Here is a 25,512-nt window from a genome sequence, read left to right as displayed (position 1 = left end):
ATATTTGTATTCGCGAATAATTTGATTTTTGTATTCGATTCAAACTAAACTGATATTCGCACAGGCCTGACTAAGACAATGAAAGGTCTTTAAAAACAAGTTCGAGACCAAGGCTAGGTATTTCACTGAATTATCGCATGATGTAATTTTAATGGAAATACCAAGGAAAAGGAATATAATACACAATGGTATTTAATATAAAATGTAATAAGCTGGTGTATCGAAAGGAAAATTACAGAAGAGCATTGGTCTCTTCAAAAATAATTACGAAAATGTACAGTATCAGTAAAACATCACTCACTAGAAAACAGGAAAAAACTCCACTGAAATGACAACTGACTATAACGATACTCTCAGCAAAATAAAAATGGTGTCAGTGCAGTTGCCACCCACCTGGCTGACAAAAAATCTGAAAGTGGACGGCTCGTTCAGTGCCGGCACAGAATATGTCAAACCACCAAATGCCCGGTCAGACTTTTCACTATATTTTTTAATAAAAAAAACCAGGCTTATGACATTTCAACAAATACATGCACATAAACCAATCACATCTTACGAAACTAAGGTGACTATGGGTACATGAGTGTTTCATAACTTGAGCAGATTGCCCGAAATTCGTGTTCATATTAAAAATTTTGTTTAAAAATATGTATACTGTTTATTTTTTTTAGGATTAAATTTCTCTATTAAAACAAGTAAACCTAATTAGCTTTGTATGAGGCCAAAAATTATGTGCATCTAATGTGTCCTAGAACACCATAACCCATAAGGGTAAGTACAGTATGATAACTTGCCTTGATGTAGGCTTTTGGACATACACCATTGCTTAGCACATGTATGTCTGCAGAAGAAAACTACAAAAAAAAAAAAAAAAATACAAATGACAAAAAACACAAATTAAGCAAAAATTGCTGTTGTCAGGATTTAACGCCACACAATATTCCACAATAGGAATATGGTCAACAAACAAAGAAAAAACAAAGAGTCGCACCTGTGTTTCCGTACCATGTGCGTCTCTGCCTGAGGACGGGAGCAGATAGCAGTTCCCGAAACGTCGCTTGTTTCTGTTTTATAAAACTGCTGTGTTTGTTTCGTCTTTTCGTTTTGCTGTGTTTTTTGTCTCGTTTCAACTGTTGTGTTGAATTTTTTTGGGTTCGGAATTTTTGTGCTGTCATCATTTGTGGTTTTTTTTTCGTTCTGTTAGTCCATTTTTCTTTGTTTTTTCCTTGTTTGTTGACCATATTCCTATTGTGGAATATTGTGTGGTGTTAAATCCTGACAACAGCAATTTTTGCTTAATTTGTGTTTTTTGTCATTTGTATTTTTTTTGTAGTTTTCTTCTGCAGACATACATGTGCTAAGCAATGGTGTATGTCCAAAAGCCTACATCAAGTCATGCACTCCCATTGCACAAATCTTTCAAAGATAATGTGATAGCTTGCCAAGTACATACATAACTGTATACTGTACTTGAATGCTGACATGGCCTATGCATTATTTTTTAAGTCTGTGGTAAATAGCCCTTTATGCCCCCTGCTCCAAACTTGTTAAAAGAGTGGTGCTGAGGAAACAAACCACCAAGCACTTAACTAACGAAAATTCACTTTTTTTTTGTCAAGGAGAAACTCCCAAACTCATGACAGAGAGATAGGTACCGTTCAAAATCATTTGTATGGTAAAATAAATAATGTGCGTATTATTTACACATGACCTTTATTAAAAAAAAAAGATGATATTGGAAGTTAATGTACATTAATGCTCCAATAATAAAAAAAAATATAAATACAAAATTCACATATTTCATTCAAAAAAGCATGAAAGATATCTATCACAACATATCACAGACTACAAAAGCTCAAACACATTAAATTAAATGAGGAAAAATGCTTACCTAAGTAAAAAAAATACTAAAAATAAGGTGAAAATACATTTATATGCATTACAATAAATACAATGTACTCAAATTTAATTTTTTATCCTTCAACAAAATTTTTTTTTTTAATTTCACTTTCATAAATATTTATTATAAAAAACTGCATCTTATTTTGTTACTGACCCTCATAAAAATTGCACCTAGCTTTAGTTACTGACCAATACATTCCATAATGTAAAAAAGGGAAAAAATTCTGTTAAAATTAATTCAATACTAAATAAAGTTATAAACAGACATTCAAACTCATATTGCTCACAGGAACATACAACACTATATATTTACGATGAAATGAGTATTCCATTCCTCACATCAGTTGCAGAGCGACATATTTCAAAACTGGCTATAAAACTTCTCTACCGACTTTTTAGCAGGGGTGGGTCCGACACTGCAATTCTCAAATCTGAATCTCAAACCCAAATTTTTTTGTGGATGAAATTATTAAAATATTTTGTTCTAATTTACTGATCAGGAAGCCAAACTGTCTAGAATTAAATTCCTGACCAGCTCTAAAATTTCTCACCCATGAATCATTTGCTCCTCAAAATGAAAATACATACTACTACAAATCTGGAACCCTAACTTATAAACCAAGCAGAGGAAATGACAATAATATGTGATGAATATACGGCATGATGCCAGGAGGTTAAAATTTAGCTTTGCCCCAGAATACAGTACTTACAAATATAAAGAGAAACCTAAGTAACAGTAGGAAGAAAAATGGTGACATGTTGCCACCTGCCTTCAACCTTACAAATGAATTTCCATGAAATTACTAAGCACATCTGAGCTATTTAAACTAAATAATTAGACTTCTTGTTTCTGATTAAATAATAAAAAAAAACTTCTGAGAGGAAAAAAAAATCAGCCTTGGCTTATTAAAGCTCTGTCTCGCATGCTATGTTGATTTTTTTTTCAACCACTTTTTTTTTAAGGGCTATTTCCAAAATTTTAACTTGATACCTCCATTGCATTGTTCGGCCACAAATATTTTCAAAAGATATTAACTTAGAGGTGATAGCAACCTTCCAAGCATACTTATCAGTCTGAAAAATGAAGAAAAAAATAACTATCTTCATGTTCTTTTCAACACTCTTACTAATTATCGCCTGTTAACAACCACACCATTGCATGTTTTTGCTTATTCAATTTACTTGGGAGTAAATGTGTTTTTATAGCACACTTCTTTGAATAAACTGCATTTACTTTGTGCACCATTAGAGCGCTCAAAGTTGCTGTACATAAAGATAATGTGAATTCAGTTTGGTTGTGACAAACACTGCCGAGAATAGACGTAGAGGTGCCAGCTCTCTGACGTCACTGCGTCACGTGACACACAAGGAGAGGGGAGAAACTGTGGGACACAAAGCAGTCGCTTTGCTTCCTAATGGTGCGTATGGCCGCAAGCAAGGAAGCATTTAATATTTTTCCATTCTTCTCGCGTTGAAATAATGGTACAATTTTATTTCGTCCCTCACTGTAAGAGGTCATGTTTTACACCTTATATAGCATTTCACACTTTTATTATTTAAAAAAAAAAAAAGAATGTTTAAAATAATGAAAATTAAAGTTTGCCGGGATGAACGCACAACTCCAATTCTCAGCGCACGTGCGTGTGTGTCGCTGCAGATTACAGATAAAGTTAATTGCCGTGTTAAATTACTAAAGAAAAATAACATTTCCAGAGTACTTTTACATTCACATTGCCTAGGAAACTAAGGTACCCCCCCGCCCCCCTCCAAGCAGAAAATGTCATTACAGATCAAATGTAAGCAGGCCTAGAACATGAAAACAAAATCTCAGAAAGCTATTTACTAAACAAAGACAGTTTCACATTTTTATTGGATATTCAAAATTAAATCAATGAAAATTAAACGCAAGATTAAAACCGTGTGTTTATACGGACAGTATTAAGGGGATTGGTGCAGGACAAAAAACAGTCATTCGTCAGAATTTGTTGGAAATGAGCTTAAGTGTTTCATAAATGCTTGTTTATTACTACTGTAAGGCCAGCCAGCACGTATATAAGCTAGCGGGTTAGATTTGGCAAGTTAGTGGCGAGTGAGCTTCTGTGAGGGGAGGTTGTCGAAGGTTGCAGCTCTGAGGCCTGCCATCTAGCGGGAATCTTTCGAAGGTCTTCCACAATATCGCCTTTCTCTATCTCTCTCCCTCTCTCTCCAACACGGACGGAAAGCGAACCGCGATAACCAGCTCTTATCTTCGCTTCCCATCTCGCCCTATCCTTCATTCTCGGATCAGGTAGCCGCCCTTCCCCGTGTAGACTTTCGTGTTACTCCAGATTTTTGTACTCTGGTAGAGTTGACTGTGCTTAATAACATACCGAAAGTTTACCGCTGTATACCTTGTGCGTTATAACCGAAAATTTGCATTTAAGTCCTAGGTGACAGCAAATTCAAAACATTAAAATGCTACCCATTTATACAGTTTTTAATTTTGACTGTCCGTAAACTTACCAAAATAATCGAGAAACTGTAATTCACCCATTAATGTAAGAAAAAATTAAATTTTTAATATTTAAGATTAATTCACGACATATTTTTTTAATCTTTGCCACCCAGATAAAAATACGATTTACACCGATTTGAAGAGCCCAATGCGATAAAATGTCTAAATAAATGTTTATATTTATACTTTTAGCTTTAAGATAGTATATTTATAAGGAGTCTAGCATAATTAGCTGCCTCATTAAAGCTGCCCGAGCGTTGCAGTGTACTGCGGCCGTACTGATCTTTCACGGCCGGCGGGCTTTGAAACACGCTGCGTACTGCGACACTCAATAAACTTGGTCTTATTTAAGGATTACTTAAAATATATTTAAAGCATATGATAGGGTGTATTCATTTTACATCTATTGAGATATACATATTCTTTTTTCTTATATGAATGATTTTTGAGACAATAAAATTAACAATAGCTAAACCATTTCTGCTTGGAACTTGTAAATAAAAATTCTAGAGGACCTCTAGTTTCATATATATGTGTGTTCGTATTTTGTTACAAAAATTTTATTATTAAAAATTATTTTAATACCAAAAAATATATTTATTTTTTATTTCTAATACAGTATATTATTTTCGATCAGAACTATGCAAAATTTTAATGTAGCCTATATTATAAAAAATATATTTTTAATTGTATAAAATTAGTTTACTACATAACAATTGAAGAAAACTATACACCGTAAATTTACTTATTGAGTTTTGTCACTTTTATAACATAATTCGTATGATAATATTATTTTTTCCAGAAAATAAATAAAACATAAGTTGTGTTGTAAAATGTATTGATAGAATTACATATTTAGTATTTTTTTCTAAGTTAATTTATTGGAGTGCTGCGCCTAGCTGACTTCGTTAAATTGCTAGTGGCAAAGAGCGGTGGTGGATGTTTTTGCAAGAGTTTGACCGTATTTTATGACCCTAGCTGTGAGAGGGTGTTCGTCCCAGAAATCTTAATGGTCAAGGAAAATAGCCTTTCTCTGTAGTCACGTACGGGTCTGCTACTCGCGCAATATCGTCAGTTTTATCACAACTTTCTGGGAAGTTCTATTGTTGTTTTTTATTTATAATTTAGAAATTAAAGAGTTGATCATACTAAAATTTTTACCTAAGCAAATCGCATCATGGAAGATTTTTATCTACGTTTGCAGCAAAAATCACTTGTAGTTAGGAAACTTTTATTATTTCAGAGTAAACTTCAGTCTGGAATTACCATACATTAAAAACCTTAGTTTTCTGGAGCAAAAAACGTCCCAGCACGAGCGACTTTAACACTGCTGCACACACACTACGCAGCTTGAAATACATCAGTGGTCAGACTATTGTACCAGACACTCAAAATATACACATTTAAACCTTGAAAAAAAAAAAAAAAAAAACAGACAATATTTATGAAGTAATTTTGACGCTACGCTCAACATATTTATGTAACATGTAGTGAAATTTCTATAAAAAAAAAAATTTTTTTCTTACCTTTTATGATTAAAATTACCAATTTAATAATAGGACGTTTAAACTTTGAGGTGTTTATCACAATTACCATGTAAGACATTATTTTATATTACTTTGGTACCATAATGAGAACCGACTTAAAAAAGTATTAAAGTTATTACATTTACGAAACATTTTTGTGGATCATTGTAGAAATTATCATTAAGGACTCAACTTCTCATTATTGGTGTGATCACAAGGTTTCATCGGTAAGCTTATGACGTGTTACTAAGAAATGTTCATTCTACTAGTGTACAAAATTTTTGCTTTGGGATAATTTTCCATGTATTAAATTTTTTTGTTTCTTAACAGCGAAATTCGTCCCAACCCGAGCCTACTTCCACAACCTCGCAGTAGTATACACTACGCGGTTCGGATCGCTTTAGTGGTCAGACTAATTGTATGAGACACTTAAAAAATATACCAATTTAAAGATGAATAAATATGCAACAACGTTTACTTTAAGCGATTTCCACGTTGGGCTCTTTAAGTTTATGTAAGATGTATTTATATTTCCTTAAAATTGAATGAAAGTGAATTCGTTAACTTTAATGATTTAAATGGTCTATTTTATAGAAACATGTTTAAACTTTGTGCTTTTTATCACTATCCTCAGATAGGGCAATGTTTCTAGATTATTTTGGGTTCCATACTGACTGTCTACTCCATAAACTGCATTTGCAATATCCATTATTGTGGATCGTTGCAAAAAATTGTCATTTTGGATTTAACTGCTCGTTTTTGGTGTGACGCACAAGGTTTGCGTGTTACTAAGAAATGTTCATTCTACCACTGTACAAATTTTCGGCTTTGGAATAATTTTCCATGTATTAAAACCCTTTGTTTCTTCACAGCTAAATTCGTCCCGACCCGAGCCTACTTTGGCAACCACGCAGTAGTATACACTACGCGGCTCGGATCGCTTTAGTGGTCAGACAAATTGTACCAGGCTCTCAAAAAATAAACTAATTTAAAATTTAAGAACTAAATCGTGATCGTAAAATGGCCGCCATGGTGATTTGCGATTTATGGAGAAATAACAGCAGTTAAAATCTTATGTACTTTCCAAGAGACATTATTACATCACCAATCATCTAAAGTAACAGGTTTACAAAATTTCAACATATTCAGTAACTAGTCAATTTTTTCATATGTGTTAGTATTAACAATCTGGACCATATCTAGTCGGTGAGGTCTGTATTGTTACAGACTATCTGTATTCTGGTATTTGGATTTTGAAGCTACTTAATGATTCTCTTTCAATGTCTATTAAAATATACCTAATGCTAATTGCAGGAATATTTCTACTCGATTTCAAAATTATAATTCCTGAACATTTGTAGCGGACACATTTCAATGTAACACATACCGTAAACCGGGGTAACTTTGGGACACTTTTTCCAGTTTTTTACTACTCCTGTTAGCTGACATTAATATAGATTGATGAAGCTATGATATTATAAGTATTTAACCTTCCTCTTACAAAATATTGTCATAATTTTATTCTAGGACCAAAAATATTCTAATAAACAGCCTACATTGTTGTCCCAATCTTACCCCATTAATTGGGGTAAGATTGGGACAATACACTTTTTCGCTTACCTATAAACACTAGTAAAAATAATTTTGTCCCAATGTTACACTTAAGTTTCTTATTTCAGAAATGAAGCTTGGTATTGAAATCATATTACAAAAGGTTTTAGCACATTAAATTGTAAATTAAAGTAATATTTACAAAATAATTAGTAAAAATAAGCGTAACAAATAGTTTACAATATATTCTTATATCATATTAGGAAAGTTCTTTGACTTTAAAAATTTCCAGTCGGCCTATTTGTACAGGTTGGTAATTTTTTGGACTATTTCATCCTTTGAATAGAAAACTTTGTCGGGCTTTGCTGGCCATTTCCAGTTTAAGGCAGACTTCTTAATAGCTGATACAAGTATATCATCATTTTTAAATTCGACAATACGCCCCGGGTACAGTTCGTCTTCGTACCTCACCAAAATGTAGTCTCTCACCGCCAGGTTCTCAAGAAAACTTTAAGGTTGTAGGCTTGGCATTAATGGAGCACATTGCTCTTCCAAGTCACTGAAAGTTACGCTGTCTTCAGAGTCTCTTAGCGAAAACTTAGCATAACCATCATCACTGCTGCTCTCAGTGCTGCTCTCTCTTCTTCGTTTTTTCTGGTGTGGTACATGCAGTAGTGCTTCCGCACATTTGGAAGTAGATGGTTGGGGATCAGGTGCAGATTGGTGATGTTCAGATGGTGGTAACGAAACAGCTTTAAGTTCTTCTGCTGAAACACTTTTTCCTGGAAGAACATTCAGTTTCTTCTTTCTCAGGATTTTGCGGACTTTGGTAGTTTCTTCCTGTTTTTTGTAATTTTTTCTAGGAAGCTCTTCCAGACAAGGGAAGAAATAGATGAATCTAGGCTCCCTGAAGGCAATCTTTTTAGAACCACCTGTCTGTCAATAGGATAAATTCCTGACTTGCGGAATCCGGAAATCATGTTTTCTGGACCTGTAACCAAGCCATCGAAGAGGTTTTTCAAAAGTGTTGGAAATTGATCCTTCGGTACAGATGTACACCGACTTCCAGCTGCAGTTTTCTTCCAATTTTTTAGTACCTTTCGCCAGGCAACTTTCATTTGTCGAAAGTAAGCCACGTCCAGTGGCTGTAGGAGGTGGGGTAGCATTTGGAGGAAGTGCTATGAATTTTATGTTGTTTGTTTCACACAGCCTTATAACCTCCATATTGATGTGGGAGCTACGATTATCACCGATGATAGCTTTTGGTCCTTCCTGGTGGTTTAGAACAGGCAACATTAAGGATGTAAACCAGTCTTCAAAAGCATGCCCATCAAACCAACCATATTTAGTTCTATTGTATCGAGTACCCGAGGGTCCGTTTTCAGTCCAAGTTGTCCAAATCTTCTCCGCCTTATAGTTTACATAAGGTGGTGCTACATCCCCTGCTGCATTTCCACAAACAATTATAGATGTGCACGCTTTAGACAATTTTTTTATCCTCTCAGGCAGGGGCGCAACAACAGGGGGAGGCAAGGGTATTTTGCCCCCCCCCCCCCCCTTCTGAAACCTTGAAGTGGGGGCAAACGGGGGCAAAGAAAGTGCTGTGTAATCAATTTTTAGATAATAAAACTGCTTAAATAGCACCATTTTCCACCTTGAAATACAAATTTTCCCGGGGGAGGACCCCCGGACCCCCCGCTTCAATACGGGGGATCGATGATTCTTTATAAAAAGTTATATTGCCCCCTCCTTTGGAAATTTAATTGTTGCACCCCTGCTCTCAGGGTACTTAATTCCCCTCTTCGTGATGATTTTTCTGGTTCCAGAATTGTCTACAAAGATTTGTTTCGTCGTAATTCCAAATATTCACTTTTGGAATTCCTATCAGCTCCTTTTACAAATTATCAAAAAACTTATTCACAACCTTTTCTTCTGTTGCTGCTCTAGAGTAAGAAATTTTTTTGCTGTTCTCTGAGTTAATATTGCTTTGTGCCGTCGCATGAACCCTTCAGCCCAATCATTTCCTGGTAAATTGTTTTAAAATCGTAGCTCCTTTCTTCCACAGTGGTCCAGGTAGGACTTGACAACACTTCGAAGGTCAAACATATCCACAGGAAATCCATAGTTAGACACGGCTACAATGTGACTTACAAATTGCAACTACTCTTCATTTGTGAAAACAGGAGCTCGGTCGACAGCTATAAATTGGTTTTCCTGGTTTTTTAGGTGCAAAGTGTTTTTTGGAATACCATATTTTGTTGAAGCTTTGCGAATCGACAATGTTTTGTTCCGTACAGCTTGCAAGGCTTCATTCAAGTTTTCCTCTGTGTAATTTTTATATGGCCGTGTACCAAGAACATGTTTGGGATTTATTGGCATGGTTGGTCGCTTTATTCTGAAAAATATGAAGAAAAAATGCAGTAAAACATATTACGCCAACTTTTGGGCAACTTTGGGACAGTCCCAAAGTTACCCTACTAAGTGATGAAAATTTACTATTTTGAGGTTATAAAATAAAATGCAAGTATCAAAAACATTAGCATCACATTAAATGGATGTCAAGGCTTGTACTTCTTCAAATACATACCTGTCTTTCGTGAAGTATTTGCCGTTTTTAAAGTGCGTACAAAAGTTTACACAAAAACAAAAATATTAACAACATGTGGTTGAAACCAAATCCACTGCCTCTATCCCACCAGTGCAACTACAGCTTCAAATAAATGCCATGAGATAGTAGCACATACCAGCGAATATAGAAGCGGTGATTGCGTACCACTTCTAAATACATGGCCTTGACAGGAAATCCTAAAGCCGGAAATTACCCACTGTCCCAAATTTACACCCCCAGTCCCAAAGTTACCCCGGTTTACGGTACTGATTTTCGAGTTGTGTTGAGGTTTCACATGCCACTTCGTGTACACCTGCTCTGGTAACAATTACTCATCACAACCGGTGCTGTCTGTACGAGCGTCTTCACAAGTTATCCTGAAATATGTTCTTAAATATTAATTCAAGTGAATTCTTAAAATCCTAAACACCTTATCTTAAGTGTCGTAAATGAATCGTTATATTTTGTAAATCCATAATAATATAGGAGCCAACATGGCGCGAAGCGATGGACGCGATACGAATAATATTTTTTTTACCAACCACTACATCAGTAAATATTTATGGTTTCCATTCGCTATGAATTCAAGCATGTAACATTTGTACTGCTTCTTCAATTCGGCCACAGTTAAATGGGAGGCTCTGAATCACTGAAAACTCCTCAACAAAATCAACGATGAATCACAGGCATTACAACAAACAGTTGTCACAAGTCAAGTAGCCAATGAGCAGGTGACATTTTTCGAGTCCGTAGAGGATTGTTGAGACTATCGTACAGGTCATTGGCAACGTGCCCTTACGCGCATGGTTAATACCCGCATGAGTAGAGTGTAAAGGCGTAAGCATGAGACACATCTAGGTCCTCATCTAACCGCGTACACTTAGATTTAACTCAGGATAGGGTGAAAAATGTTTACTAATTTTGCAGTCCTAACAGTCACCAACGAAACGCCAGCAAAATAAATAAATAAGGCCACGAATATTGTTCGTGAATGAAGGCGAAGCTGATACTTTGGAAACGTTACCAGCAGATATTAAATAATGTTTAACTATTATTTACGTAGCTTACTTCTTAAAACTGCATTCATGTAAACTGATTTTGTGTGAGACTATGTTGAGTGTTTTCTGCTACACTTATTTTTCTGAAAAAAAGTCTATAGTGGCTTAATAAACTTGTTAACATTGATGCCTGTCATAAAAAAAATTCAAACGTAATTATACGGATACATGTTGAGTATAGTTAATGAATGGTTCACGCATTGCTAAAAAAAAAAGCATTTTTACAATTTTACACATCTTTTTGTTGTCGCATCGCGTCCATCGCGTTGTACATACGCAACTCTGAAAAATAAATGTATGTTAAAAAAGCTATAATAAAATAATCTCTTATCTTTCTTTATTCTTTTTTCTAAGCGCTCTAATGGCTTTCGATAGTTTTGTTCTTTTGTGTACTCTGCTTGGTGGAGGTTTCTTCGGCATTTTATTCCTGAATAAATCTCACGTTTACAACAAAAAACATCTAGCTAAATCACTGTGCTAAATAATAACAGAGAATAACCATTCAATTATACGCCGAGCTAGACCAAACACGTTCTCTTATCTACTGAAAATAAATACGTTGACCTTCATATCAGTTTCGCGCGAAATCCCGTCTCCCCTTCGTAAACAGGAGACAGCTGTGGCTGGGTGGGAACGAGAGAAAACACTGGCTGCAAACAGTTGGGGAAACTGTCGCAAGGTGTCACTACTGTCCAGCGCGCTCCATAATTTCTCGTATCCGAGCTTGCACGCTGCTCAAACTTCTACAGCTACGTTTTTACTTTAGGTCCGACTGCAATAAGCTAAAGACTAAAATAAAGTCAATCATTCAGCCGACAGATATGTTGGCGTTTGAATTACAAATGAAAACGCGAATGTTATTAAATTCGCAAATGAATATCACGCAATTTCGTAGCAGCTCATTTATTATTATTCAAATTATAAATACGTTAAATTAATAATGATTACAGATAAAATAATGGTCACAGTCATATCTCCCGTGTCTGAAAATTTATCTGCGAAAGTTTTACCACTGAATTCTTTATAGTTTATTAATAAAGCTTGAATTTATAAAATTCCCGAAAATCAGCAATAACTTAATTAAAATAAAAATTAAAAAAATAAATTTTATACCAGAATGGTTCAAATCTTCTCTAGCAGCTGAATCATTAACAAATATATTGTTTTTTTTTAATACGATGCTGGTGCACCAATCCCCTTAAGGGCCTGCCACATTAACACAGTTGCGTCTGTGTCTACTATCTAATTAATAATTAGATATAACACAATTTGGTAATAAACAAAACCAGTGTAGCAAATAAGTTTGCAAATTTTGTAGGAAGTCATTTGTCTAGATCCTATAATTTTAAAGTACATATACCCTACAAAAACACAGACAAATTGTGAAAATTGTACATTTCGACACCTACAGCACGGCCTATAAAGGGTAGCAGATTTTCCGTAAGTCGCAAAATGGTATTTCCAAGTTCAATTTTAAAACTATTATAATTATTATATTATTTTTCAATATATATCTTGTTTATAGTGTTTTCACCTCACCATTTACCTAGACTTTATTGCCATTCGCACTATTCAGTATTTCCAAATCCACTAGGAATTTCCAAACACAGTTTTTTTAGGGAACTCAAAGAACATTAGAAGAACTTAAATATTCCTTCTTTTGTATTTTTTTTTTTACGGAAAGACCGTGACACACTTGAATTACCTTATCAAACTATGAGAGTGCCTGCAAATTGCAGGGGTAAAAAAATCTAAATTTTTGTAGTAACATGTGCTACTCAGTGAATAAAAATAGAGCAGGCAACATTTTTGAGTTGCCAGACGTTAATGCTATACACGTGAAGAAGGAAATACCTATATTCAAGATATGCGAGTTAAAATAACACTCAAATAACTATGAGGGACGGGAGTTCTTCAAGCTGTTATAAATGAATTTCAGCTTTAATAATATGTACTTCTGAATAAAATACAATATATTTTAGTTTTAAGGATAACTTCAATGTAGAAGACATACTGGTTATCTGAAATATTTACTGACAATTTATTTTGAAGTTAGGTATTTTTTTTTAAGTAATCAGCCAACAGTTTCCATATAATCAACACAAACACTGCAATATTTCTACACAAAACGTAAATCAAAACTATTTGCTCTGCTTTAAAGCAAAGTATGCTTGAGGGATTTCAGAACCATTAGCTCATTTTTCCTCTCCAGGAAAATACATAAATCCGGGCTTTTTATTTTCTTTGCTGTGGATAGAAATAGGCTTTCACAAACATGTCCTTACCAGGTGTCGCTATCCGCACATCGTTATAATACGTAGAAACATGAAAACTTTATGCATTTTTTTAAGCCTCTAGCTTCCCAAGTCCTCGATAAAGCTAAATCCTTAAACCAAATTTAAATGAATTAAAATTAATAATGATTTTGTCTACGGTAACTCTCTCAACATAGCTTATTCCATTATCAGTGGCTGTTTGTTTACATTCTCTGTCCCACAGTTGATGGTGGCGCTTCAACCGGCCATTACTTGAACTGCTTGGCTCCGCCCGATTTTAAGTCGTTCGTCGTTCATTCTCTCTGTTGAACAACTGTTGTGAGGGGCTGTCAAAATCACCAACATTACTTATGGTAGTATTCTAAATTTCAGTTGGGAGTATGAATAGGAAGCACTTGTTCGCAAAGAAAATATCACAGACTTAGCCTGTTGCAGGAACTCATCATTTAGTGGGTAATTTATCTACCGTGTACCTACACTAGAACCCCGATTTTAAGTATGCTCACGGTTCCACGGATTGCATTCGTAAAATTGCTAACTTCGTAAAATCGGGGGTGGCCAATTATCTCCCTACCACCCGCCCACCAAATAAATCTTGCTATTTGTGTGTATTTGGACTTAGTAAATAAAATAACATTAAATGTTCAATACTATTAATGCAACAAAAAAAAAAAATAACCACCGGCCGCATCATGTGAACGTGAATTATGCGCTGGTCCTCCTCGTCAGTCCGTTGCCACGCGAACAGGCGGCCGGTCTCGGATGCATGCGTCTCCCCCGTAGCAAACATTAAAAAATATCTACCGTACATTACAGTGTATCGTGTGGTGTAATCATACCCGACTTTCATAAACACTGTTATTCCTATGATCGTGTGGCTAGTGACTTCTAGTTGTGAACAGCATGTGGAAAGTTAATACTAATAACCTCTCTTTATTTATTTTTTTACAGGCCTACACATTTTAGACATTTCTTACATAAAATAGACAAGCAAACCATATGTTCAGCCTCCTTTTCCTGCTTATTTTGGCACCACTGATACTACTCAAAAGATATGCCAGTATTCAATCTTTACAGGAAATGTGGAGGGGTGAAGTACTAATGGTTAGACAAGACTTGGCCAAGGCCTTGTTGATAAGCTAGAAGAATTTCCTGCCTTGTATTTCTACGTGCTTCCCCTTATCAGTTTCATAAATTAATCTTGAATAGCTCGCCGTTAAAAATGTTTCCAAACACACACTGATTACTAGAATTGAGGGGAATAAGGACATATGTAGTTCAGTGTACACCTATACGGTTTCATAAAAATGATCACACGCGTTTGTGGTTAAGAAAAACACTGCACTATAATTACAAACACATTTATTAAAACATACTGTACATTTTAGTGCGAGAAACCAGTGAAGTTTTGAAAGACATCAGGAATTATTTGTTTGCCTAGCAAGTTGAAAAGAGCTTAGTTGAAAAACTGCTCGTCATGCCTACAAACTGCATCACTTATGCCATTTTATTTTTGAGCACTATTCATAGCTTTGTTGAAAAACTACACTCTTTGCCTACAAACAGCATCACTTATACCATTTTAAGCAATGTTTTTTAGTGAACATCCCTAGCGGATGTGAGGAATGCGACATGTTTTTAAAATAACTATAGGTTGCCAGCGATTGGCCATAGGGAGGGGAAGTCGCTATTCAATTGCTTTTCTTTCTTCTTTCACATGCATCATCACCGGAAATGTTGGAATGTGGAGGGAAAGGTGAGTATAGTTCATTTACGGTAAAATAAATATATTTACAGCCCAGCTAAATTTTTCTATCCAAGTAATTTCTAAGTTTGTTATTTTCCAGCAGAAATACTGCTATGTGACTAACAAAGTGTGATGCCATAATAACTTACACAGTATTTATTAACGGTAAATATGGCTGTCGCGTGGGCCTAAAAACTATTTACAGTAAAACCTTTTTGTTGCGACCCCATTTGTTGCGACCACCTCTCTATTACAACCCGATTTCGAGGAACCGTGAAAAAATTGCCGAAAATCCGAAGAAAATCGGAAAGAAAATAAGTTTCTTGTAGTGAGTAGCGTGTTACTGCGTTTCTCTTGCCGAGTGCCGACTTGTTTTAACTGCCGCAGCGATGTTTATTTTGACAGCTCAAGCAATTATCTTTTCCCGTGGGTTGATAGAAAAAGGTCGCTTCACCCAGCATAAACAAAAAAAGGCTACGCCACTTATTTCTCACGCAGGCAACACACTGGCTGCCGTCTGTCTCCCTCGCATTTATCTTTCTTCTAACATTCCACATCTCACCTCTCGCGCGAGCAATAACGAAGCGACCACGCATTTGGCCGTTTTATGCTTTGATGACAGCAGCTTGATTTTATTCGGTATATTCCTTTCCATTCCGTTTATACGACCGATTTTTGAGGAACCGTGAAAAATTTGAGCAGAGAAAGTCGAAAATTTGAGTAAAATCGGCTGTAAAACAAGTCTGTTACACTTTGTTGGGCGCTATGTGTTCACGTTTATCTTGGCGAGAGCTGTACTGTAAGCAATAGACTGTCCACGCTAGCAAATACCGGTATACTGCGCGCATCACCTGATAGCATCTGCGCGCGCATCTTTTGCCGTCCCTGTTCCGTGCCGAAGTATTAGGTGCTTCAAGTGTGCGTGAGAGATAAGATAAAGAAGGCTGGCGACCAGCAGCATCGTTAGCTAGCGAGAGAGTGACGGTAAATGTCGACCTTCACTACTTCCGCTTGCTGCAGCGCTCGCTCTCTTTTATCTCTGTCTCCCCCTCCCACAAACACACTTGCTGACAGGGCCTGCTCTCTCTTCACCTTCAGTCCCCCCCCCCCTTTTTTTCTCACTCTCTTTCTCTCTCTCTCTCACACACAAGCACACACACGCGCTTACCCTACTTCTCGCATTCCTGCACGTCAGCCGGAAGGACCAGAGCGGTAAGCGCCGCCAGACCACCCGTTGTCACGGGACGCAACCTTTCAAACGCCACACTAATACAGCCCGCAAGAGACATAATAAACCTTTAATAAAAAGTTATCATTTCAACACTAAATCGTCTGTTTTTTCTATACAAAGATGGCGAAAATGGACACGCTGCACTGTGTTGAAAATTTTTTTTCTCGGCAATGGGAGCTCCGATATTGCTTTCTAGGGTATCGTTTTTTTCGGGAGACATCGTGCTATTTAAATACTGTAATATGAATTTAAAAAGTTGTCATTTTTACACCATAGACTATTTGAATATGAAATCTATACGAACAAAGGCGATTTTTTATGTATTTGGGGGGGGAGGGGGGTGGGGGGTCAAAATTGGCCCGAATTGGGGAGGGGGGGTGGGGGGTCAAAATTGGCCCGAATTCTCTATTGAGACCATTCCGTTTATAAGTCCGTTTTTCCGGAAACCGTGAGGGGGCGCATCAGCGGGATTCTACTGTATATTTAAGTTTGAAAGCTTGTAAATTCCTTGCCAGAGATGACTGAACTCGAACTTGGTGTGAAAAGTGACATATTTTGACCCCTCCCTCACCGCTTTAATACACCATTCATAATAGCCATTTTACGGGAGAAGGGAGGGTGAAATGAGCATTTTCTCACTGAAGGTTTTTCAAAGGAAGCGAAGTTGGGGTGTTATAAGGGAGGACACTAGATGGTTTGTGTGTCTGGGAGGGATGAGCTAGCCTTGAAGAATGTTAACGATAGTGGAGGGAGGGAGGGAGAGGTGAGCTTATGCGTCATGAAGCTACTGCCGCCAGCCAGCCGGGCGAGCTTCGTGTGCGCCCACTCGCGTTGCAGAACCTACAGCTGCCATATTTTTAAAGGAAATGTCCCATTATTTTTTTGTTATTCTTACATGAACATTATTGGAAGTGTTAAAGTCGACACAAAAATACGCTGTGTGTTAAAATTAACAGATTTTAATGATCTTTCATTTCGTTTTGTTGTTCTGATTTTCACATTTTATTCAAAAAGTCAAATTTTTTGACGGTTCCCGAGAATGTATTCGTAAAATCACTGCTTCGTTAAATCCGGGGTTCGTGACATCGGGGTTCTAGTGTATTTAACTACGGCAAGCAGAAAACTTACATGTAAACTAACCAGTAAAAATAAACTGTCTTTTGACATAATTTCTTTAGAGGTGGCCTGTAGGGCGACGGACTTGTCAGGAAGGTTGAAGTGGGTTTAAGGCAAAGCCGTCTAGCATTGTGAGTGACAGCATCCTGCCATTGTACGGCTGGTTTCTTAGCGAGTAGCGGTTTGGGGAAAAAAAAAAGGGGGGGGGGGGGGTTTGTAATGAACTGAAAATTTCGGAAAATATCTATTACGACCCCCACTATATTACGACTCTATTCCTGGGAACCGTGAGGGATCATTTCAGAGAGGTTTGACTGTATTTAACCAGGAATGGAATATACAACAATGGGTGGTATTTTGGCTTTCTTAACAGGTGGTACAGAGAGTGTAGAATGTTGACATTTTCTCACGTGGCAGGTTGTTTGAGAGGGAGAGGTAAGAATAACGACATCATGTTGCCACTGCTGCTGCCAGCCTAGCCGTATGAATTTCTGTGCTCCCACTTACGTCGCAGAAGCTACGTTGCAGCATTTTTTAATGGAATGTCTGATTTTTTTTGTTCTTATTGGAACATAATTGAAAATATTAAAACCCACACAAAATATACACTGTGCGTTAAATAGTAATATTAGTTTATAAAGCTGTCATTATGATTTTTTCGAATTTATTCTAATTATATTTTGGTGTCAAAATTATCGTGTATTCTACGGTTCCTGAGAATGTATTCGTAAAATTACTACTTCGTTAAATCCAGGGTTCGTAAGATCGGGATTCTAGTGTACATGCTCTAATACAAAAACCATGCACAGAAGAATAGAATTTTTGAGCATCAACCTGGCTTGGTAAGTCTTATAACTTTGCTCTACACTTTGAACCAATAACCAAATCAGTGTCATCTTTCTAATTTTTTCTTCTTTTCAAAGTTAACATCAATAATGGATGTGGAATATAACTGTAAAACAGATGGCTTGACAAATCGAATAACAAATCTTTGAAAAGACCTATTTTCATTTCAACTCATGAATTATTATCACTGGAAAAATAATATTCACAGCAGGAAGTGTAGTTTCAAGGAACAGACAAAAGAGTTTTGTAGACGGATTCTGCATCAATAACTTGATGTTTTCAAACTGAGAACTGCTAACACCAAGAAAACTGACTGGTTCACAAAAATAAATGTTTCTAAGGTTCCCACTATTCTAACTTCCTTTCAACAGATTCAAGAAGAGAAAGACACCCAGTACTAATAAAATTTTGTGAGGTTTACTCCTGCAGTGTAGTTTCAAGGTATGCATTTTGTTGTTTAGAACTCTTCTCTAAAAAGTAAAACACCTGTACCAAAAACTTCAATATTCATACAAAGCTAACCTGAAGCTTTCTGAGCAACCAAAAGGATAAGGTGGCATGGACAGTGCAGTAGAAAAATGGATGGGTGTTTTGACTGTGCAAACAAAATAACTCCTCAGTTTGCACCAACCATTGTGTTGTTCGACGATTCCAGCCAAGATAACAGAGTACATAACTGATTTAAGTTTTTCACTATAAAATTAAACCACAATTGGGTACAGATTAACCACATTTTTGTCTGTGCTGCCATCACTTGCTAATAAAAATGTTGAAAATTGCAAAACTGATGCAATTTCTTTTATAGTTTGATTTACCATGCACTGTACTAACGCAGATGTTTTGGTCAGTAAACATTCATACTTCTGAACTACAGTGAAACCTCGTTAATAAAATACCGGTTATTTCAAAGTTCGCGTTTATTCGAACACTTTTAATTCCCCTTCAGACTGGGATAGCATATTTAATGTCAATCAATACGGTTAATACGAAATATTCGTTATTATGTATTACGAAGTAACCTCACGTCCGCTCACGTAGTGTACTATTGTTTTATTATCGGATAAACCGAATGAAATTTTAGAAGAATCGCACACTTTAATCACGTGCACGCAGCTTCACTATAATTCTGTTAACTGCAAATAATTTGTACGGTAAATGGTCTGTACTTCGAACAGCAAACATTTTACGACCACGTCTTGTTTTGTTAACAACCATATTTTTCATAGACAAAGGAAAATAGTGCAGTGCTACAAACTGTAGAAAACGCACTAGAATGAACGCGGCTATTTAAAGGAAATTGCTTTTATTGAAATTAATATCTTGATTAGAAAAATATTTATTTGAAAGATAAATTTCCCATTTAAAGAATTATACACATTTTAAAAACAGAATACAAACAAGTAGAAGCCCACAATAACCTGAGTTACAATACAAAACCGTAACCACACGCCGCATGGGCTGTTCCAAGAACATGGCTCCCTTTACACTAATGAACTGCTCGCGTTAGCTGCTGCTGTTCCAACTGAATACCGCGTCCTCCGAGGTGAACATGCTGTCATACGGGACTCATGGTGCATGATGTTGGGTTGGTCACTCTGACACTTTTTTTTATCTGTTTACTTTTGTTGAACTAACCAGCGTGCTGTAAAATGGCGAAGCGTAAACGGAACGAGTTATCTTTGTCAGCAAAAATGGAAATTTTAAGTAGCATCGACAATAGCGGCAAGTCTAAAACGGAAATCGCGAAAGCCTTCAACATACCGTTGTCGACTCTCTCGATGATAGTGAGCAAGAGAGAAAAATTAGAAGCAGCGTGCGCGAGTGGTAGTTGTACAAAGGGAAAAAAACGTATGCATGGTCCTCAACACAAGGAACTGGAAGATAAGCTACTGGAGTGGTTTCATCAGATGCGGGATGGTAACATACCCATGTCCGGGCCAATGATCCAACAAAAGGCAGATTATTTTGCACTGACACTGAAAATTGATGACTTTAAGTGCAGTAATGGATGGTTGCAGCGATTCAAGGAGCGAAATAATTTGGTTTATAAAGCTGTTTGTGGAGAGAGTGCAGCTGTGGACAAAGATGCTGCACTTGATTGGCTAGGTTCTGTGCAGCCAGTTTTGAATAAAAATGCGCCACGCGACATATTTAACATGGACGAAACCGGAATTTTTTATAACTTGCTTCCAAACAAGACATGGGCCTTCAGAGGAGAATCTTGTCATGGTGGCAAACATAGCAAGGCACGAATTACTGTTTTGTTGTGCTGCAACCAGGATGGTATCACAAAGCTGAAACCTTTAGTAATTTCAAAGTCAATGAAACCTAGATGTTTCAAGGGTATTGATACTGCTCGACTGCCCTGTGATTATGAAGCAAATGAAAATGCATGGGTAACGAGTAAATTGTTCCAGTCGTGGCTAATCCAGTTTGACAGGAAGATGGCAACTCTGAACAGAAATGTTCTTCTATTGTTAGATCGTTGTGCAGCACATACATCTCATGGGCTACAGCTGAATAATGTCACACTGATGTTCCTGCCAGCAAATACAACCAGCTTCATGCAACCACTGGACCAGGGCATCATTGCCACAGTGAAGAGGTTCTACAGGACACGTCTAGTGAAGTACCTCATTAGGCAGCTTGAGCTGCAGAAGTCTTCTCAGCCAAGGTGGAATGTGTTGGATGCAATGAGAAACATTTCAATGGCTTGGGACAGTGTATCAACAGCAACAATCCAAAACTGTTTTGCCAAAAGTGGGTTTGGCAAAACAGATGAAAGTCCCGAAGATGAAAGTTCAGACCTAGTGGAAGGCTGGGAAGAACTTCAGCAACATGGTGCTTCTGGCAACTTCAAAGATTATGTTCATGTTGATAATAATGTGTATACAAAAGCTGCACCACTGAATGAATGTGAAAGTGAGCTGGACAAAGTTGTTCCAGTTGTATGTGAAGATGGAGAAGAAGAAGAGAGTGATGATGTGGATGATGACGTTCACGAACTTCCAAGCAGAAATGAAGCTTCTTCAGCATTAATTGTCTTGGAAAATGTTCTGGCTGCTAGTGATGTAGACACTGATGTCTTGTCTTCCTTCGACAAACTTTGCAGTGCAGTAAAGGACATTTATGCAACTAAAAAAGTGCAGAAAAAATCAATGAATTTTTCAAGCCTCTTTAATTCTCTATTTGACTAATTTTCGAGTAAAAAATCAATACTTTATTTTGTCTATTATTATTAATGTGAGCATATGCACCTGTTAATACAAACTGCAAAATTTTAGGTCCCTTCAGGTTTGTATTAAAGAGGTTTCACTGTATTTTAGAATCTGAAAACATAGCCAGAAAAAAATTACCAGCATAATTGGAAACGGCCAATGGAATATTATGTTTTACAAGAAACAATGAAAATAACAGTTCGGCTTTTGTGCTCTCACTTTCACCACTTTTCACTTTTTTTGTGTACAGATAGCACTTTACTGTAGTCTTGATACTTTATTGACTCAATGTGGCGTTGGCAGTTATCACGAGCCCCCATGTGCGATTACAAAATCACAGCTGCATACATGACTTTCTGATACTTTCAAAGGAACTACACACAGTCACTCTTTCATGTAACTTGCACGATACTTATGAACAATTTTTTTGCAGCTAGATGTAGATGTGGATGTAGATTTTATCATTTTACATCAAACAATGGTAACACAAAAGAAAACACAACTGTATGAACTTGTTCTGTCTCCAGTGCTGGTGTTGCCAAACTAGTTTACCTTTCCAATTTTGCCAAAACATAAATTACCCACATTTACCAAAATTATTGTGTTGAAAACTTATAGAATACTAAAAGTATCATTCCATACACATTGCTAATCGACTAAATGCGTGAGATTTTATGGTTCAAAATGTATTGCATTATCCTGAGAATGTCACAGAGAACTAGACAACTGCTATTTTGAACTCCTAGTTCAATTTTTTCGTGTCCATGATAAACAAAAAACACTCCGTAATTCTGTAATGGGATGTCTGAATCAGTAATAACCATAGAATTTTATGTAACACTTATCAGCTCTGACTTAGTGTAATATCATAGGTGCAAAAAGTTCTGCAAGTGATGATAAAGGTCTACAATAGCAATGTCCTAAACTGTGTCCAAAGGAAACTCGTCGCTGATTGGTCCACGTGACCCTCTGACGTCATGCGTCAAGTGGGCGAAGGTCCGAACCTACCTGGTCTGAAGACATTCGTCAATTTGAACTTTTTGTCCCAACCTGTGTACTTCGGACACAGAAAAAGAACAGAACACTCACAATATTTGAATTTCCGGTTCCCGTTTGAAAACGTGGTGTTTGTTTTTGTTATTGAAGGAAATGGAAGGAAATTCTAAGTCAAGAAGAGCCACTTTGCCTTACTGAATAAATATATAATATTGAACTCCCACAACTTTCATAAGTTCAATCTCAAACAACAAACCATCAAAACAATATACAAAAACATTTGGTTTGGCACATTTACTGCGCTCTGGTAACAACTTTATAAATCAATACATTCGGACATCGGACATCGCAAATGTGGACAGGGCAGTTTTCGGTGAGACAATGTGACGTCACTCACATTCGGATAAGGACACGGACCACGCACAGGTTCGGACTATTGTAGACGGGCTCTAATTAAGAAGACTTGAATACATTTTTACACCCATTATATTAACTAACTTGAAAAAAATTTGTGGCATAACAAAAAATGTAAGGGAGGTATCGAGTTAAAATTTTATAAATAGCCCTTAAATAAGTAGGTTGAAAAAACCAAAAAATCAACATGGCGTGGGAGTCTGACCCTTAATACTTGTAAATAAGTTAGAAACTTGACAAATTTGTCTGTTTTCAAACACTAGAGCTATTGATGTCAGGATTCAAGTCTGCAGCCCCACTCCTATAAGTTTTACGAGGCCGGCCGTTTAGCTATGAGCTTACCATCCATGACCTTGAGGTCGTGGCGGCTCTGCACGGCGAACTTGGCGATGGCGGCGGCGGTGACGTTGGGGGTGTGCCGCAGGTCCAGCCTGGCGAGGCCGTCGCAGCGGGCCAGGTGCTCCAGGCTGGCGTCCGTGAGCAGGCGGCAGCTGGAGAGGTCCAGCACGCGCAGGGTGTCCATGGTGGGCGCCGGCGGCGTGGCCAGCTGGGCCACCCCTGCGTCCGTGATCCTGCAGCAGGACGACACGTCCAGGGCCGCCAGCAGGGGCAGGTGCTGCGTCACGTAGCGCAGCGAGATGTCCGACACGTCGCAGCCCGCCAGCCTCAGCGTCGTCAGGGAGCGCAGCCGGGACTTGCCGTCCACGAGGCCCGGCCTGGAGTCCGGCGGGGGGCTCAGCACCTCCCGCAGCGAGGCGTCGTTCAGGCCCGACACGAAGCTCAGGTCCAGGGACGAGAGCGGGGGGCAGGCGCACGTCTTCAGGGCCCCCACGCTGGAGCCCGCGCAGCCCTGCAGCGACAGCTCGCGCAGCTGCGGCAGCCGCCCGCCCAGCCACCCCAGCTGCCGGCCGGTCACGGAGCTCCAGTCCAGGACGAGCGTGTCGGGCTGGCGGCGGACGATCCCGGCCAGGTGCGCCGCCGTCACCGTCTTGTGCGAGAGGTCCATGCGACGCCACAGGCTGGGGTCCACGCTGATGCGCGCCCACGCTCGACACACCAGCGCGCACCGCGCTAGCTCCGCCGCGCCGAGTCTCTGGAACACTGGCAGCACGCAGTCCCTCTCCAGCGCGAGGTCCCCCGTCGCCGGGACCTTCACGCCCCGCCAGTACGTGTGCACCATGGCGCCTCCGCAGCGGCTCACCGCCGGTGCCGGCCTCACCACGTAGCTGGGCTTCTTCAGCAGCTTGCTGCTGTTCCCCACCAGCTGTTGGGCCAGCTGCGTCCTCAACGCCAGCTTCCGTGGCTCTGCCCCCCCGCCCATCCCGTTGTTGACCGCCGCGTCTTCCAGGCCGTTGCCCACGTTCGGTGGAGAAGCGGTCCTTTCGTCACAGTTCGAAGGCTGAAACAATAAAAAGAGCAATCACCATGCAAAGAAATAACAGCAAGGATTAACGTAAGTAGAACATACAATCCTCACTTACTATAATTTTTAAACATTAATCATATTACACAAAGAACAGTCTGTATCAAATGTTTGCACAATATTTTTAATCATTCGTAAAATTATTTTAAATAAGTGCAAACAAAAAGTTTACCTTTACTTCTTGTCTTTAGCACATTACAATACATACAAATACTATACCTGCCAACTTACAAATTAGCTGTAAACAACTTTTTTGGATTCAGTAAAATATGTTACATAAAAATTGTTAACATAGTTAATAGTACATATTATACTATGCTCATAGCAGCACAGCTGCCCAATTTATGATGGGGCAATGGAAGAAACTTGGCAACAGATAAAAAAAAAATCAATCTACTTACCCTCCGACTCCCATCACTTTCCCTCATTCAGTTCTCAAGTACATGGTGATAAAAAATTGTTTCACAAACTGGGCACCAAAATGAATTTTAAGAAAATTCAAAAAATTGCAATTTTTTTCATGTTGCATTTGTTAACTTTGTGTATTATGTATCTCAAAAAATAAGAACAGAATATTTACAAACAGGTACAGCATTGTGTAGTTTAACCAGAAAAAAGGTAATTATTCTTTCAAAATAATTTAGTTTTGTTTACAACCCTGTTTTTTGTGTAGGTGTACTCTACTAATAGTGTCTAGTGAACGCTAGCCATCCTCATCTTGCTCTCGGTGTTCCATTACCGGGAATTATGTATATGGCTTACCTTGGATTTCATCCCCATTCACAAAAATATTTAGTTTTTATTAGATTAGAAACACTTCCTAATGCCAATGTGTTATTTAGTTGGCAAATACCTGCACATGCCATTCCCTCAAGCATGTGCTATTTAAAAATAATCACAATAGCACGCCACGACAAATGAATAGCTTTCATTATTTCGCAAATCAATGACATAAGGTAAAACATCTGCATACGACTTGCTGAATGTTGTCTTATAGTGCCTTCATTTACTGACACTTTGTTCACACATCGGCAGTGTGAATCAAGTCAAATTAATTATAAGATCCACATTATAAAACCACTTCAGCACAATTTAACATCCTTTAG

General features: G+C 37.8%; 1 protein-coding gene across 2 annotated transcripts in view; it reads right to left on the bottom strand.

Annotated features, from left to right (window-relative positions):
* Positions 1 to 25,512, bottom strand: part of LOC134534719 (jmjC domain-containing histone demethylation protein 1-like) — a 64,749-nt gene that overhangs the window by 3,419 nt on the left and 35,818 nt on the right. Inside the window, exon 13 of one of the 2 annotated variants that reach the window (XM_063373204.1) lies at positions 23,326 to 24,382. In XM_063373204.1, the coding sequence (XP_063229274.1) occupies positions 23,326 to 24,382 (1,057 nt within the window). Of the gene's footprint in view, positions 1 to 1,696; positions 24,383 to 25,512 lie in introns of those variants that run through there. The other variant, XM_063373205.1, reaches the window with a different exon arrangement.

The sequence above is a fragment of the Bacillus rossius genome, chromosome 8 (genome assembly GCF_032445375.1).
Source record: "Bacillus rossius redtenbacheri isolate Brsri chromosome 8, Brsri_v3, whole genome shotgun sequence".
In the NCBI taxonomy this organism is placed as follows: Eukaryota; Metazoa; Arthropoda; class Insecta; order Phasmatodea; family Bacillidae; genus Bacillus; species Bacillus rossius.
The sequence above is the reverse complement of the archived record's forward strand: the minus strand, read 5'-3'. Positions and strand labels throughout refer to the sequence as shown.